At 45.1% G+C, this 18,885-nt stretch overlaps 1 protein-coding gene across 1 annotated transcript in view; it reads left to right on the plus strand.

Moving 5' to 3' along the window:
• The first annotated feature begins 538 nt into the window (after positions 1–538).
• Positions 539–18,885, plus strand: part of LOC126156243 (uncharacterized) — a 48,275-nt gene continuing 29,928 nt past the window's right edge. Inside the window, exons 1-2 of the mRNA XM_049916296.1 lie at positions 539–558; positions 16,244–17,115. Coding sequence (XP_049772253.1) covers positions 16,264–17,115 — 852 coding nt within the window. The 5' untranslated portion in view covers positions 539–558; positions 16,244–16,263. The remainder of the gene's footprint in view (positions 559–16,243; positions 17,116–18,885) is intronic.

Genomic DNA, 18,885 nt, shown 5'->3' on the forward strand with positions numbered 1-18,885 from the left:
ACCTGGCGTTGGACAGGTGTATATTTATTCCAATTATATATGTTCATTTAATGCTGTCTTCAGTCATAAATTGCATAGTATGAGCCGACGAAGATGTTGTGCCTAATCTTATGTTTTAGCCATGATGAAAGATCTGCTATTAGAGAACTTCATTCTACTTTGTTCTTAAGACACTCTCAATCACCAAAAGTTTCAGTCGGGTAACCCCACTGGGAGGTTCGAGTGTGCTACTGAGGGTACGTTTACAACAGAAAGGGCTGTGGGACTCCTTCACCGACCGCCAACGTTCCGTGCTAACAGTTGCTATGAACACGCAATGCTCTACGCGCAGAACACCATATTTTAACAAATGTGAAATGGTCTCTTGAAACACACTAGTAATGTCTTACAGCCAGTGCGCTATACCTCACACCGAACCTCTGCAGAATGGCTATTCGAACAGTACAGATAATACACTTATCAGCATTTCGATAAAGGAGCATTTATCCAAGCTATAAATTGATCGCCACATATATCAGACATGGCAACAGATCTTTCATCATATCCGTAGTCTGTCAGGTAAGTAACGATCTTTCTGCAACACACAGATATTCTGCGGCAGTAAGACACGAGAAATTGGTCACCAGACACAGGTTTCTGGATTGGAAGTGACCTGACACACATGATTCGTAGCCGGTGAAATACGTTAAGCATAGTGTTTATGGCTTTTGAAATGTTTCATAGTGGCCCATAAGTATTTTGTAATTGACATCAAGAGTTCAACGACCAACACCTTTTATCTTCGTTGATCCATTAGGACCGTGGGACAACGGCTGGCTTGTATTTCTTGATGTAATAATTTACCAACAGCCGTATGTATTGTAGAAATTTATTTTATGAACTTCTTACGTGCTACCAGTTTTGGCATTACATTGATGCCATCTTCAGGCCCCACACGACTATGACGTGTGGGGTCTGAAGATGGCATCAATGTAATGCCGAAACTGGTAGCACATAGGAAGTTCATAAAATAAATTTCTACAATACATACGGCTGTTGGTAAGTTACTGCATCAAGAAACACCTGTTACGTCCATATGGCGGTCAACGAATGTGGCTGTACTGTCACGAAATCATTGCGCTGTATGTCGCTTATATAGGATGCTCCTATTGCGAAAGCTGAAAGGCTTTACTCTTCCGTTAGTAGCCAGATTTTCTTCTTTTTTCACAGCATGCTTCATTCCAATGTTCGTAATACTACATGTGTGTGTGTGTGTGTGTGTGTGTGTGTGTGTGTGTGTGTGTGTGTGTGTGAACTTGTGCAGTGTAATTTTTGTGTTGTATCATGATAAGAGAAGAGAGAGGCTGAACCACTGTGCCGGTACATAACCTACTTCTCGCGAAAACACCGAGGGGAGCGCCGCCTCCACATCCGACGGACGGGTCACACATGCCTTCACTTCGTGAGTCTCTGCAGAGAGGTTTGGTATTTGAACCAGGATATTAGCGCAATATCTGGTGATGAGAAATTTTGCACCAACACCTCTCTTCCCATTTCTGGCCAAATACTGGCAGTGAAATTCTTCTCCAGTACCAAGAATCGAACCGGCTTACCGTCGGGTCGAGCTCCACCGCGAAAGAGTGCATTAGCGACTTCAGCCATGTAGGCGGGCTCACTAGCCAGAGTATGATCGCATTTAAACTTGTTCTATGGAAACCATTGATGTAACTAGAACGTCAAAAAATGGTTCAAATGGCTCTGACCGTTATGGGACTTAACTTCTGAGGTCATCAGTCACCTAGAACTTAGAACTACTTAAACCTAACTAACCTAAGGACATCACACACACCCATGCCCGAGGCAGGATTCGAACCTGCGACCATAGCGGTCACGCGGTTCCAGACTGTAGCGCCTAGAACCACTCGGCCACCACAGCCGGCCTAGAATGTCATTTTTACACAGCATTCACAAGGAATAAATGTCGAAAAAGACCTTTATATATCTCGAATACTTTTTTCCTTTTAGGCTATAGTCACTCCAAATGAAGAGATAAATGCATTTTCTTTTTCGTGACAGTCACGTTAATGGTTAACTAATATTACCATACAGGCACTATTGCAATGGGTTATTTGTGAAGAGAGCTTCAGCTAGCTCTTACTGCAGTTGGAGTCAATTTATGCAAATGTAATTACATCTACATTTTCAACAACCGCATGTAAATGAATAGATGATGTTCATGACAGTGACGAGGATAATTGTAGCTGACGTAGTTGGGAAGAAATTTCTAGTGACGCGCTTCATGAAGTAGAAAGGATACACAAGTACGTAATGTGTTACCAGAGAAGACTGACACTCGTCCTGTCCAGGGTGGCAACATTGTATTGTTTACTTTCTGGAAAGTGACGAGAAGGAAGATAGAGTAAGCAACAACGTGGTCTTACAACTGATATGTTGTCACGGGCTAACGTCTAGATTCCCGAGCAAATTGATGGTTTTCTGCATAGGAGTGTGCCATAGATTTCAAGGATTTGAAAATATAACGAATCCAATAATAATCGGTTGTGTGGATACCATTCTTTATCGACAAATAGCTTCGATCATGCGATCTCCTGGCCGTTATAAAGCGTCTACACGGCAGTTTCCTATGAACACCCTATTTCTCACCTTACACTGAATATAACATATGTCTGGGGTCCTCAAACGTAATGGAGTTAATAGAGCTTTCCTGGAGCCATGTTTATTTACGTGGTGTCAGAGACACTACACTGTACCGGCCTGAGTGACCGAGCGGTTCTACGCGCTTCAGTCTGGAACCGCGCGACCGATACGGTCTCAGGTTCGAATCCTGCCTCGGGCATGGATGTGTGTGGTGTCCTTAGGTTAGTTAGGTTTAAGTAGTTCTAATTTCTAGGGACTGATGTCCTCAGAGGTTTAGCTCCATAGTGCTCAGAGCCATTTGAACCATTTGAACACTACACTGTGGTCGCAGCTTACCTTAGGCATTTATACTGGACAGCAAGGGACCTACTGTACAAGGAGTTGCTGTCTTGATTGTAAATACCGACCAAAAGCATAGTAAAAAATTATTATATAATATGTTGGCAGCATTTCAAGACCATTATTCAGGCGTACAGCCCATTATCAGTTGCTTCTGTATCAGATATCTGATGCTACTATGATGGGCTGTGTGTCCAGATATGATCTGGCAAATAAATACTTTTGAACTGCAGCTCAAGGTATACAACAAACTATTCTTTATCAGAGATTATTATCAATTCAGCAGTGACTTCATGATGACATTTTGAAATTACATATGACGTTGTAGCAAGTACTGTAATGCACTATAAGAGAATGTACATTTATCTCTGGTTAACTGCTCTTGACTATACTTAGATAACTTCGTGATGGATGTTTCAGCGAGTCGAGCAATAAAGACCATGCACCAACTAACGTAACTTATGGAGCGCCTGGGGATCGCTCCCCTTTCATAATTCTTTTTAGTTCATTTATTTAATGAATTTAATTGTATTCTTATGAACATGGAGCAATACTGGTTGGCTCTTTCGTTTTAATGGTCAGTAAAATACTGAGCCGTGATTGGGAGAGCAAAAGTGTGTGTATGTGTTGGTCACGAAGCAGAATTTATGCTTACGTAACTGTGTATAAGGTTCCTGCTGACACGCTCCTGCAAGTGGGCAACCACATGTGTGACATTATACACTACTGACCATTATAATTGTTACACCAAGATGAAATGCAGATGATAAACGGGTATTCATTGGACAAATATATTATACTAGGACTGACATGTGATTACATTTTCACGCAATTTGGATGCATAGATCCTGAGAAATCCGTACCCAGAACAACCACCTCTGGCCCTAATAACAGCCTTGATACGCCTGGGCATTGAGTCAAACAGAGCTTGGACGACGTGTACAGGTACAGCTGCCCATGCAGCTTCAACACGATACCACAGCTCATCAAGAGTAGTGACTGATGTATTGTGACGAGCCAGTTGCTCGGTCACCATTGACCAGACGTTTTCAATTGGTGAGAGATCTGGAGAATGTGCTGGCCAGGGCAGAAGTCGAAAATTTTTTGTATCCAGAGAGGCCCCTACAGGACCTGCAACTTGCGATCGTGCATTACCCAGCTGAAATTTAGCGTTTCGCAAGGATCGAATGAAAGGTAGAGCTACGGGTCGTAACACATCTGAAATGTAACGCCCACTGTTCAAAGTGCCGTCAATGACAACAAGAGGTGACCGAGACGTGTAACCAATGGTACCCCATACCATCACGCCGGGTGATACGCCAGAATGGCGATGACGAATACGCGCTTCCAATATACGTTCACCGCGATGTCGCCAAACACGGATGCGACCATCATGATGCTGTAAACAGAACCTGGGTTCATCCGAAAATCTGACGTTGTGCCATTCGTGCACCCAGGTTCGTCGTTGAATACACCATCGTAGGCGCTCATGTCTGTGATACAGCGTCAAGGGTTACCGCAGCCACGGTCTTCGAGCTGATAGTCCATGCAGCTGCAAACGTCGTCGAACTGTTCGTGCAGATGGTTGTTGTCTTGCAAACGTCCCCATCTGTTGACTCAGGGATCGAGAAGTGGCTGCACGATCCGTTACAGCCATTCGGATAAGATCCTTGTCATCTCGACTGCTAGTGACACGAGGCCGTTGGGATCGAGAACGGCATTCCGTATTAGCCTCCTGAACCCACCGATTCCATATTCTGCTAACAGTCATTGGATCTCGACCCACGCGAGCAGCAATGTCGCGATACGATAAACCGCAATCGCGATAGGCTACAATACGACCTTTATCAAAGTCGAAAACGTGATAGTACGCATTTCTCCTCCCTACACGAGGCATTACAGCAACGTTTCACCACGCGACGCCGGTCGACTGCTGTTTGTGTATGAGAAATCGGTTAGAAACTTTTCTCATGTCAGCACGTTGTAGGTGTCGCCACCGGCGCCAAACTTGTGTGAATACTCTGAAAAGCTTATCATTTCCCTATAACATTAATTTCTTCCTGTTGGTTTAATTTCGTGTCTGTAAAACCTCATCTTCATGGTGTAGCAATTTTAATGGCCAGCAATGTACATTCAAGGCCAAAGACGGCATATGCCGACAGTAGGCTGCCAGTTCAACTAATACTTAGTAATTACAATTACGAGCAGCTTAAAATGGAACGATCAAATATACACTCCTGGAAATGGAAAAAAGAACACATTGACACCGGTGTGTCAGACCCACCATACTTGCTCCGGACACTGTGAGAGGGCTGTACAAGCAATGATCACACGCACGGCACAGCGGACACACCAGGAACCGCGGTGTTGGCCGTCGAATGGCGCTAGCTGCGCAGCATTTGTGCACCGCCGCCGTCAGTGTCAGCCAGTTTGCCGTGGCATACGGAGCTCCATCGCAGTCTTTAACACTGGTAGCATGCCGCGACAGCGTAGACGTGAGCCGTATGTGCAGTTGACGGACTTTGAGCGAGGGCGTATAGTGGGCATGCGGGAGGCCGGGTGGACGTACCGCCGAATTGCTCAACACGTGGGGCGTGAGGTCTCCACAGTACACCGATGTTGTCGCCAGTGGTCGGCGGAAGGTGCACGTGCCCGTCGACCTGGGACCGCACCGCAGCGACGCACGGATGCACGCCAAGACCGTAGGATCCTACGCAGTGCCGTAGGGGACCGCACCGCCACTTCCCAGCAAATTAGGGACACTGTTGCTCCTGGGGTATCGGCGAGGACCATTCGCAACCGTCTCCATGAAGCTGGGCTACGGTCCCGCACACCGTTAGGCCGTCTTCCGCTCACGCCCCAACATCGTGCAGCCCGCCTCCAGTGGTGTCGCGACAGGCGTGAATGGAGGGACGAATGGAGACGTGTCGTCTTCAGCGATGAGAGTCGCTTCTGCCTTGGTGCCAATGATGGTCGTATGCGTGTTTGGCGCCGTGCAGGTGAGCGCCACAATCAGGACTGCATACGACCGAGGCACACAGGGCCAACACCCGGCATCATGGTGTGGGGAGCGATCTCCTACACTGGCCGTACACCACTGGTGATCGTCGAGGGGACACTGAATAGTGCACGGTACATCCAAACCGTCATCGAACCCATCGTTCTACCATTCCTAGACCGGCAAGGGAACTTGCTGTTCCAACAGGACAATGCACGTCCGCATGTATCCCGTGCCACCCAACGTGCTCTAGAAGGTGTAAGTCAACTACCCTGGCCAGCAAGATCTCCGGATCTGTCCCCCATTGAGCATGTTTGGGACTGGATGAAGCGTCGTCTCACGCGGTCTGCACGTCCAGCACGAACGCTGGTCCAACTGAGGCGCCAGGTGGAAATGGCACACAGGACTACATCCAGCATCTCTACGATCGTCTCCATGGGAGAATAGCAGCCTGCATTGCTGCGAAAGGTGGATATACACTGTACTAGTGCCGACATTGTGCATGCTCTGTTGCCTGTGTCTATGTGCCTGTGGTTCTGTCAGTGTGATCATGTGATGTATCTGACCCCAGGAATGTGTCAATAAAGTTTCCCCTTCCTGGGACAATGAATTCACGGTGTTCTTATTTCTATTTCCAGGAGTGTATGTTTGTGGAGAAGGCATAACAAAGACTGCATTTTATTGGCTGAACACTTAGAAGATGCCACAGGCCTAGTAAAGGAACTGCCTACACTCGTCCTTTGCTAGAGTATCACGGTGCAGTATGGGATCCTACCGGATAGGATTGACTGAGGACATCTAAAAATTCCAAAGATTTTCAGATCGTTTTGTATTATAGATAAACAGGGTAGAGAGTGTCACGCATATGATAAGCGAGTCGGGATGACGGTCATTAAAACACTGTCGTCTTTCGTAGCGGCGAGATCTTTTCACGAAATTTCAATCACGAACTTTCTCCTCTGAAAGTGAAGATATTTTATTGGTCACCAGCATACATACGAAGAAATTATCATCGTAATAAAATATAAATCAGTGCTACATTTAAGTCCTCTTTTACCCTATGCGCTGTTACAGAGTGGAACGGTAGATAAATGGTCCAAGGATGGTTTGAAGAACACTTCTCCAGGCACTTCGGTGTGAACTGCAGAGTAATCATGTAGATGTAGGTGTACATGTACATACAAATTTCAAGAATTCATAGCTGTACTACTATCATACATTTGAGTTGATCAATGGTTTGTAGATATTTGTCCATATCTTTTTTCACGCCTTCCAGTTATTCTCAATTTCCGCTACCAGTACCCTTGTGTTCCGTAGCATGGGTAAATATTGTAATAGAATGGTCAGAAATCAGGTAAATTTATATTTTTACTCCGTATATTTAGCAGTTTTTCTGCCTCACTCTCAGTTAATGGCAATAATTTGCGATAATGACTCCGCATTTCTTGCTTATTGAGTATAATTGGTTAGCGAGTGTTGTTTTCATTTTTAGATAAAACGACAAATCCGGGAACAGACTTTGTTCTGGACTGTATGTGGATAGCGAAGTTATCATTATGATTGCTGGTTCTTGTACATTTACTACCAATTTTTAGTTTTCTTGCAGCATGTTAGCCGGTGTTGCGTCATATCTTCTACGTTACAGCAATGGGCTTTGCCCTATTTTATGTAGTTTGCTGTTTGTAATAATCTTTTGATGGATCTCCTGTGCCACAGAGATCGTGCATTAAGTTGATCAGTCTGTTGTATATATTTTCCCGTACGTGTTTCCACTCTTTGCAGTTGTTCTCAATTTCAGCTCTGCTCGTATATTGCATTGCATATCTTACTAGTCGTTGCATTGCCTTTCGCTGAGTTTTACACAACTGTACTCTACGAAGGATGTTCGGAGGCATCTGTCAACTGCGCAGAACAAGCAAGATTGATGAATCGCCCTTTCATTCCAGTCTTGGCCACAAATGCAGTTTTAATCCACGGGAAAATTTCAAATCAGCCGCACTCCACTTCATTCTGAAAAGCTGTAATCCTTTGTCAGCTTTGGAACACTTCACTTCTTTCCTCGACGTAATGTGCACTGCTTTTGCCGGTTTTGTGTCGGTAACGCTATGACACTGATTAGCGCTTGTGCAAACTTGTGTTGTAGTTGTGTTACTATAGACGAATACGTATAAGAAAGGAAGCCCACTTCTCTATGGAAAAAAGAGAACAGGATGGGCGCCGAGCTTAACGTTCGCATCCGAAAGATTAGCCTTCACCATGATGTTACACATATTCACTTCAGTGAGACACAGCAGAGAGTTTTGTGATTTATTCCAGTGCAAAGTGTCTGTCAGGCCATACGCGCCACATCGCCTCCTTCCCCGTCTGCCAAACACAATGGTGGGGAATAACAGCACGCTTAAAACCAATGCCGGTACTTCAGTTCTGAATAATCGTTATTTTTCTATATTTGTTTGGTCTCTGCTATAGCAGGTATTTTTGTTTTCTTACTGATAAACAGATATAAAACCGATACGTCAGTACAGCATGGCAGTGATGATAAAGTTTTGGTTTTTAAATAAAATTTATTTTAAAAAAGATTTTCACAGAAAGTTCTGTGGTTTCTGAAAGTTAAGTATCGTTATTGAATGACAGGAGTCAACTTACAGATCAAAGCATTACAGAACGAGAATTTTTGAATAAATTGAACAGTAAATGTTGGCCAATCGATTTATTCATTACTGAACTTTTAACTACTCTCGTATAATGAATTTGTTAAATATTACAGATAAATATTATATTTTCTCTAATATGCAAACTGTTCACTTCAATTTTTTGAAAGAACATTTTTCGTTTTACCAGCAAAAAATCAAATGTATTCAAATTACCGCTAAAATATTAAGATACGCATATTTAACTAAAAAGGGTTTTTCATTCGAAATAATTAAATAAAAGAACCTATTTTGCACAAAAATTTATTATTTGTTTGTCATGTCTAAGAAATAGCAAAAGGGAAAAGATGTTATGGAAACATTAATACATTAAAAACTTAAAAATATGTTCATTGGTCACAATATGATAGGTATTAGCTGATCTGCTGTCTCTCTCTTCGTAATATGCCTTTATCTGCTCCTCATTATTTTTCGAGAAAAGCAGCAAATGATTGACTGACTAATTTTTCTTTTATTTGCCTAATTTATTTGACATTTTGATTCTCCGTAGGAGAGAGTCTTAGAATTTTTCAGTCTTTGTTCCACGTCTTAAGTTTGTTGCCGGAAATCATAGCAACAAAAATGCCCGAAAATGAGTCATTTCAGAAACTGCTTATTCCGAGCGGTTTTAAGAAACAGAATGAACTGGAGATGAAAAACCGGTATACCTGAAAATCGGTACTGTTAATAAAAAATTTTCCAACATGCCATTCGAATCACTTGCCTCTAGCTCTAGTACCGCCGTTACCGTATGCTGTACGCTGATCACCTACCTTATAGCAGGTATGTACACCTTCGGCACGCATAAAAGCGGCGACGCTTTGTGGCATGGAAGCAATGAGGTAAGTTGCCGGAAGGAAGTCGCACCACAACTGCACACACACGTCACTTAATTCCCGTAAATTCCGGACATAAGGGCAATGAGCTCTGGCGCCACGTTCAATCACATCCCGGATGTGTTCGAGATGGTTCAGATGTGGTGAGCTGGGGCGTCAGTACATCATTGGAACTCTTCACTGTGTACTTGAAAAAAGAGACAGCATTGGTCGTATATTTTTTACTATCGCAAAATCGATTTTCTGTCACTGAGTGAACATCTTCAGTGCTATATTGTATAACTTAAATTAGGCACTGTGTTCCTCGAACCACTCCATCACACTGCTGGCCTTGTGACATTGCGATTATCTTGTTGAAAAATACCATTCCCCTGGGTAAACATGATCGTCATGTAAGGGTGTACGTGATCTGCAACCAGTGTACGATACTCTTTAGCCATCACGGTGCCTAGCGCGAGCTCCACTGAACCAATGGATGCCCACTCGAATGTCCTTCAGAGCATAATGGAGCCACCGCCAGCTTCTCTCCATCCCGCAATATAGGTTTCAAGGAGCTGTTCTTCTGCAAGACGTCGGATTCGTGCCCTCCCATCAGCATGATGAAAAAGGTATCGGGATTCATCAGACCATGCAACGCTCTGCCATTGCTCCGACTTCCAGTGTCGACGGTCGTTTGCACATTTCAGTCTTAGTTCCGATATAATGGTGTTAACGTTGGCACACGCGTGGGTCGTCGACTGCAGAAGCCAATCTTTGGAATGTTCGGTGCAGTGCCTGTTCATACACACTTTTACTCTGCCCAGCATTAAAGTCTGATGGTAGCTCAGCGACAGTTCGTCGCCTGTCCTGTTCTACCCATCCGCCCAGCCTACGAGGTCCGATATCTGTACTAAGGGGTGGTCACTCAACCCCACGACGTCTGGACATGGTGTCTCCTTGATTTCACAACGAGTTGAAGACACTCGCTTAAGCACTCCTCGACCACCCAACAAGTCGTGCAGTTTCCGAAATGATCGCGCCGAGCCTCTGAACCATCACAACCTGCCCTCGGTCAAACTCACATTGCGCGACTTCCCCATTACACACACGGACAGCGAGCTCACTAATACTGCACTACTGGCCATTAAAATGCTACACCAAGAAGAAATGCAGATGATAAACGGGTATTCATTGGACAAATATATTACACTAGAACTAACATGTGATTACATTTTCACGCAATTTGGGTGCATAGATCCTGAGAAATCAGTACCCAGAACAACCACCTCTGGCCGTAATAACGGTCTTGATACGCCTCGGTATTGAGTCAAACAGAGCTTGGATGGCGTGTAAAGGTGGTCTTAAACCAGAGGCTCAGACGATTCTGCGGAGATCTGGGGTGCAAATTTCTCGACCTCCGCAATCGGGTGGAGAAATGTAGGGGCCCTGAATGGGTCAGGCGTGCACTACACGCCGGAAGCGGTTACAAGGGTAGCGGAGTACGTGTGGAGTGCACATGTGGGTTTTTTAGGTTAGAGAATTCCCTCCCTAGGCCCGACAAGACGCCTCCTGAGACTTGGCAAGGTACGAGTAGGCAAAATGCAACAGAGAATGACAATATTAATGTGCTAATAGTAAACTGCAGGAGCGTCTATAGAAAGGTCCCAGAACTGCTCTCATTAACAAACGGTCACAATGCCCATCTAGTACTAGGGACAGAAAGTTGGCTGAAACCAGACGTAAACAGTAATGAAATCCTAAACTCAGATTGGATTGTATACCGCAGAGACAGGCTCGACAGTGAAGGTTCAAATGGTTCAAATGGCTCTGAGCACTATGGGACTCAACATCTTAGGTCATAAGTCCCCTAGAACTTAGAACTACTTAAACCTAACTAACCTAAGGACATCACACACACCCATGCCCGAGGCAGGATTCGAACCTGCGACCGTAGCTGTCCCGCGGTTCCGGACTGCAGCGCCCGAACCGCTAGACCACCGCGGCCAGTGAAGGGAAAGGCGTGTTTATAGCGATAAGAAGGGCAATAGTATCGAAGGAAATAGACGGAGATTCGAAATGTCAAATAATTTTGGTGAGGGTCACGGTTAAAGCAGGCTCAGACATGGTAATTGAATGTCTCTATAGGCCCCCTGGCTCATCAGCTGTTGTGGCTGAGCACGTGAAGGATAATTTGGAAAATATTTCGAGTAGATTTCCCCACCATGTTATAGTTCTGGGTGGAGATTTTAATTTGCCGGATATAGACTGTGAGACTCAAAGGTTCATAACGGGTGGCAGGGACAAAGAATCCAGTGAAATTTTTTTAAGTGCTTTATCTGAAAACTACCTTGAGCAGTTAAACAGAGAACCGACTCGTAGCGATAACATATTAGACCTTCTGGTGACAGACCCGAACTATTTGAAACAGTTAACGCAGAACAGGGAATTAGCGATCATAAAGCGATTACTGCATCGATGATTTCAGCCGTAAATAGGAGTATTAAAAAAGGTAGGAAGATTTTACTGTTTAGCAAAAGGGACAAAAATCAGATTACAGAGTACCTGACGGCTCTACACAAAAGTTTTGTCTCAAGTACAGATAGTGTTGAGGATCAGTGGACAAACTTCAAAACCATCGTACAATATGCGTTAGGTGAGTATGTGACAAGCAAGATCGTAAGAGCCACCGTGGTACAACAACCGAGTTAGAAAACTGCTGCGGGAGCAAAGGGAACTTCACAGCAAACATAAACATAGCCAAAGGCTTACAGACAAACAAAAATTACGCGAAGCGAAATGTAGTGCGAGGAGGGCTATGCGAAAGGCGTTCAATGAATTAGAAAGTAAAGTTCTATGTACTGACTTGGCAGAAAATCCTAAGAAAATTTGGTCTTATGTCAAAGCGGTAGGAGGATCAAAACAAAATGTCCAGACACTCTGTGACCAAAATGGTACTGAAACAGAGGATGACAAACTAAAGGCCGAAATACTAAATGTCTTTTTCCAGAGCTGTTTCACAGAGGAAGACTGCACTGTAGTTCCTTCTCTAGATTGTTGCACAGATTACAAAATGGTAGATATCGAAATAGCCGACAGAGAGATAGAGAAACAATTAAAATCGCTCAAAAGAGGAAAAGCCGCTGGACCTGATGGGATACCAGTTCGATTTTACACACAGTACGCGAAGGAACTTGCCCCCCTTCTTGCAACGGTGTACCGTAGGTCTCTAGAAGAGCGTAGCGTTCCAAAGGATTGGAAAAGGGCACAGGTCATCCCCGTTTTCAAGAAGGGACGTCGAACAGATGTGCAGAACTATAGACCTATGGTTCAAATGGCTCTGAGCACTATGGGACTTAACATCTGTGGTCATCAGTCCCCTAGAACTTAGAACTACTTAAACCTAACTAACCTAAGGACATTACACACATCCATGCCCGAGGCAGGATTCGAACCTGCGACCGTAGCGGTCACACGGTTCCAGACTGAAGCGCCTATAACCGCACGGCCACACCGGCCGGCTATAGACCTATATCTCTAACGTCGATCAGTTGTAGAATTTTGGAACACTTATTATGTTCGAGTATAATGACTTTTCTGGAGACTAGAAATCTACTCTGTAGGAATCAGCATGGGTTTCGAAAAAGACCAATTGTGTGATTGGATTGAAGAGTTCCTAGATAGAACGCAACATGTCTTTCTCAATGGAGAGAAGTCTTCCGAAGTAAGAGTGATTTCAGGTGTGCCGCAGGGGGGTGTCATGGTACAGTTGCTATTCACAATATATATAAATGACCTTGTGGATGACATCGGAAGTTCACTGAGGCTTTTTGCAGATGACGCTGTGGTGTATCGAGAGGTTGTAACAATGGACAATTGTACTGAAATGCAGGAGGATCTGCAGCGAATTGATGCATGGTGCAGGGAATGGCAATTTAATCTCAATGTAAACAGGTGTAATGTCCTGCAAATACATAGAAAGATAGATCCCTTATCATTTAGCAACAAAATAGCAAGTCAGCAACTGGAAGCAGTTAATTCCAACAGTTATCTGGGAGTACGCATTACGAGTGATTTAAAATGGAATGATCATATAAAGTTGATCGTTGGTAAAGCAGATGCCAGACTGAGATTCATTGGAAGAATCATAAGGAAACGCAATCCGAAAACAAAGGAAGTAGGTTACAGTACGCTTGTTCGCCCACTGCTTGAATACTTCTCAGTAGTGTGGGATCCGTACCAGATAGGGTTGATAGAAGAGATAGAGAAGATCCAACGGAGAGCAGCGCGCTTCGTTACAGGAACATTTAGTAACCGGGAAAGCGTTACGGAGATGATAGATAAACTCCAGTGGAAGATTCTGCAGGTGAGACGATCAGTAGCTCGGTACGGTCTTTTGTTAAAGTTTAGAGAACATATCTTCACCGAAGAGTCAAGCAGTATACTGCTCCCTGCTACTTATATCTCGCGAAGAGACCATGAGGATAAAATCAGAGAGATTAGATCCCACACAGAAGCATACCGACAATCCTTCTTTCCACGAACAATACGAGACTGGAATAGAAGGGACATCCGATATAGGTACTCTAGGTACCCTCCGCCACACCCCATCAGGTGGCTTGCGGAGTATGGATGTAGACGTAGATGTAGATGTACAGCTGTCCATGCAGCTTCAAAACGATACCACAGTTCATCAAGAGTAATTAATGGCGTATTGTAACGAGCTAGTTGCTCAGCCACCATTGACCAGACGTTTTCAATTGGTGAGAGATCTGGAGAATGTGCTGGCCAGAGCAGCAGTCGAACATTTTTTGTATCCAGAGAAGTCCGTACAGGACCTCCAACATGCGGTCGTGCATTATCCTGCTGAAATGTAGGGTTTCACAGGGATCGAATGAACCGTAGAGCCATGAGTCGTAACACATCTGAAATGTAAGGTCCACTGTTCAAAATGCCGTCAATGCGAACAAGGGGTGACCGAGACGTGTAACCAATGGCACCCCATACCATCACGTCGTGTGATACGCCAGTATGGCGATGAGCAATACACGCTTCAAATGTGAGTTCACCGCGATGTCGCCAAACACGGATGCTATCATCATGATGCTGTAAATAGATTCATCCGAAAACATGACGTTTTGCCATTCGTGCACCCAGGTTCGTCGTTGAGTACGCCACCGCTAGCGCTCCTGTCTGTGATGCAGCGTCAAGGGTAACCGCACCCATGGTCTCCGAGCTGATAGTCCATGCTGCTGCAAACGTCGTCGAACTGTTCGTGCAGATGGTTGTTCTCTTGCAAACGTCCCCATCTGTTGACTCAGGGATCGAGACGTGGCTCCACCATCCGTTACAGCCATGCGGATAAGATGCCTGTCATCTCGACTGCTAGTGATACGCGGCCGTTGGGATCCAGCACGGCGTTCCGTATTACCCTGCTGAACCCACCGATTCCATATTCTGCTAACAGTCATTGGATCTCGAGCAACGCGATCAGCAATGTCGGGATACGATAAACCGCAATCGCGATAGGTTAAAATCCGTCCTTTATCAAAGTCGGAAACGTGATGGTACGCATTTCTTCTCCTCAGACGAAGCATCATATCAACGTTTCACCAGGCAACGCCGGTCAGCTGCTGTTTGTGTATGAGAAATCTGTTGGAAACTTTCCTCATGTCAGCACGTTGTAGTAGTCGCCCCCGGCGCCATCCTTGTGTGAGTGCTCTGAAAAGGTAATCATCTGCGTATCACAGCATCTTCTTGCTGTCGGTTAAATTTCGTGTCTGTAGCACGTCATCTTCGTGGTGTAGCAATTTTAATGGCCAGTAGTGTACAAGCACCGTGCTTGTGTCTGATTAACAGTCATTCCTCACCAGGTGATGCTACTATCGCCTGAACGATGTAACCTCCCTACCAAAAACATTATAATGAATAATTCTTGGGTTAATGTGATTCTTATTTAGTGTAACCTCTCTAAAGAAATTCTTTTTCATTTAACCTCCTCACAAAATTTGTTTCCCATTTATTGTACCCATAAAATTCTTTTCTCATTTAATGTAATCTCGAAACAGAAAAATTCCTAAACCTCGTAATAAAAAATAAATTCCGTAACCTGGTAAAATTTGGACGACAGCAGTGCTGCGTCATGGCCCTGTAAGATCTTTCTGAATAAAAAGCAAAAATTGTCACCTCGATAAAGTCGGCAACTATCTGCTCTTACAATAGCTCTTTTCCAGCACAGCTCTATGCAATGCTGGCCTATACATTTGTTATTTATGAAAGGAAGCAAATGATTTTTCTTTTGCAACAATCGGAATGATCATGCATTAAAAAAAATATTTAATTCTTTAAATTGAAATGAATGTTTGTTAGAAATTAGACAAAGATTATTATTAGGACAGTTTTAAAAGATCTAAATGTGAGTTTACATAATATTACTAGATACGAGCGAGGCTGCTTTTTTACCTTATACAATAATACTCAGGCTCCGGCATCGCTGCAACGCGACCGACCCAGCCAACATGATACAACAGACAGGACAGAGTAGCGCAGACAGGCGACTGCTCGCTAGCAACAACTTACTCCTACTGCTACACAGTTCCTACTGCAGTCAACACTGCTCTTTGGTCTCAGATTCTCTTATAGCTTACATTTCGCAGGTAGCGCATACCTCTTACAGCGATATATCAATAGTAGGTCGGTGGTCATAATGCTATGGCTGATCATTGTACATCTTCGCTTACTAACAATTTTATTTTCTTCGTTTCTAGGTCCAAGCAGTTCAACCAGCATGGAGAGCGTGGGGAAAAATCCCAGCGACGACGAATGTACACCATCGTGGCTGGACAGGGATTTCATTGGGAGGGCTTTGAAGAACGACGATCCTACCATCGACGCATCCAGTGTGGAGCTGATTTCTGTGCAAAGAGCAGGCGGCGGCTACCTCAGTGAGACCGTCCGGGTGGTCGCGCGATCAACTGGTGGCAGCGGAGCTGCTCGGGAGACGTCGCTGTTTGTGAAGGCTGCTCTGAAACCGACGGGTATCGCACGCGATGTGGCAGCGTTTGGAGTGTACGATAAGGAGGCGATCGCTTACAGCCACTTTCTGCCTTCGTTGCACTCCGCTCTGAAGAACGTCGAGGGTCGAAAGTTTCAGCCACTGGCGCCGAAACTGTACCTGCAAGGTTCGGAACCACTGGTGTTCACGGTGCTGGAGGACCTGTCCTCCACAGGCTTCCAGCCGTGGCCGCAGGGAGACAACCTGGACCTGGCCGCCTGCACCACCGCCATCAGGGCCGTGGCTCGCATGCACGCCGCCTCTGTTTGCCTCCTCAGTCACGAGCGGTACTCGACAAAAGTCTTTCACCAGTCGTTGGTATTCAACGAATTTGTGCTCCAGCGTCTCGATGCAGACGTGGCTGCCTTTAAGGAGGACCTGCAAATCTTGAACGAGAATCCGTGGTTCCGCAAGTATACGGACAAACTGCGCGCCTGCGCGAGGGTCCTGCTGCAAACACCAGTACTGAGGGTGAAGGACTGTGCCGTCGACTTCAAGGTCATGCTCCATGGAGACCTGCACAAAAACAACATGATGTTCCGCACCGATGAGGACGGTCCACAAGTCCGTTTGTATGATTTTCAGGTTAGTATAATCACTAGCACATTTGGATCCTGACTGACATGTATTCCACCTTCATTTCCTTTTCGGTATTTAGACAAATTATACATTAGACCAGTCATTGGTGAACGCAGGCATGATTCATACACTTTCTTAAGCTCGCAGCTCGCTTCGACACGTGACGCGACAGCAGTGGTCTTAGGGCAGGAAGTAAAAACTACAGCATCCGTGAAATATCCGTATTTTTTCTGTCTTGAATTCCTCTTCATGTGTCATCCCAGCTTGTGTAGGTGTACGTATGTATGTATGTATGTATGTATGTATGTATGTATGTATGTAATGTACACTACTGGCCATTAAAATTGCAACACCACGAAGATGACGTGCTACAGACGCGAAATTTAACGGACAGGAAAAAGATGCTGTGATATGCAAATGATTAGCTTTTCAGAGCATTCGCACAAGGATGGCGCCGGTGGCAACACCTACAACGTGCTGACACGACGAAAGTTTTCAACCGATTTCTCATACACAAACAGCAGTTGACCGGCGTTGCCTGGTGAAACGTTGTTGTTATGCCTCGTGTAAGGAGGAGAAATGCGTACCATCACGTTTCCGACTTTCATAAAGGTCGGATTGTAGACTATCGCTATTGCGGTTTATCGTTTCGCGACATAGCTGCTCGCATTGGTCGTGATCCAATGACTGTTAGCAGAATATGGAATCAGTGGGTTGAGGAGGGTAATACGAAACGCCGTGCTCGATCACAACGGCCTCGTATTACAAGCAGTCGACATGACGCATCTCATCCGCATGGCTGTAACGGATCGTGCAGCCACGTCTCAATCCCTGAGTCAACAGATGGGGACGTTTGCAAGACAACAACCATCTGCACGAACAGTTCGACGCCGTTTGCAGCCGCATGGACTATCAGCTCGGATACCATGGCTGCGGTTACCCTTGACACTGCATCACAGACAGGAGCGCCTGTGATGCTGCACTCAACGACGAACCTGGGTGCACGATGGCAAAACGGCATTTTTTCGGATACATCGAGGTTCTGTTTACAGCAAGATGATGGTCGCACCCGTGTTCGGCGACATCGCGGTGAACGCACATTGGAAGCGTGTATTCGTCATCGCCATACTGGCGTATGACCCGGCATGATGGTATGGGGTGCCATTGGTTACACGTCTAGGTCACCTCTTGTTCGCATTGACGGCACTTTGAACAGTGGACGTTTCATTTCAGATGGGTTACGACCCGTGGCTCTACCCTGCATTCATCCCTGCGAAACCATACATTTCAGCAGGATAATGAACGACCGCATGGTGCAGGTCCTGTACAGACCTTTCTAGATACAGAAAATGTTCGACTGCTGCCCTGGCCAGCACATTCTCCAGATCTCTCATCAGTTGAAAACGTCTGGTCAATGGTGGCCGAGCAACTGGCTCGTCACAATACGCCAGTCACTGCTCTTGATGAACTGTGGTATCGTGTTGAAGCTGTATGGGCAGCTTTACCTGTACACGCCATCCAAGCTCTGTTTGACTCAATGCCCAGGCGTATCAAGGCTGTTATTACGACCACAGGTGGTTTTGCTGGGTACTGATTTCTCAGGATCTATGCACCCAAATTGCGTGAAAATGTAATCACTTGTCAGTCCTAGTATAATATATTTGTCCAATGAATACCTGTTTATCATCCGCATTTCTTCTTGGTGTAGCAATTTTAATGGCCAGTAGTGTATGTGATACATTCGGGGTACACTGAACGATTGACTGAAGTAATTAA

Source organism: Schistocerca cancellata, chromosome 2 (assembly GCF_023864275.1).
Source record: "Schistocerca cancellata isolate TAMUIC-IGC-003103 chromosome 2, iqSchCanc2.1, whole genome shotgun sequence".
Lineage (NCBI taxonomy): Eukaryota > Metazoa > Arthropoda > Insecta > Orthoptera > Acrididae > Schistocerca > Schistocerca cancellata.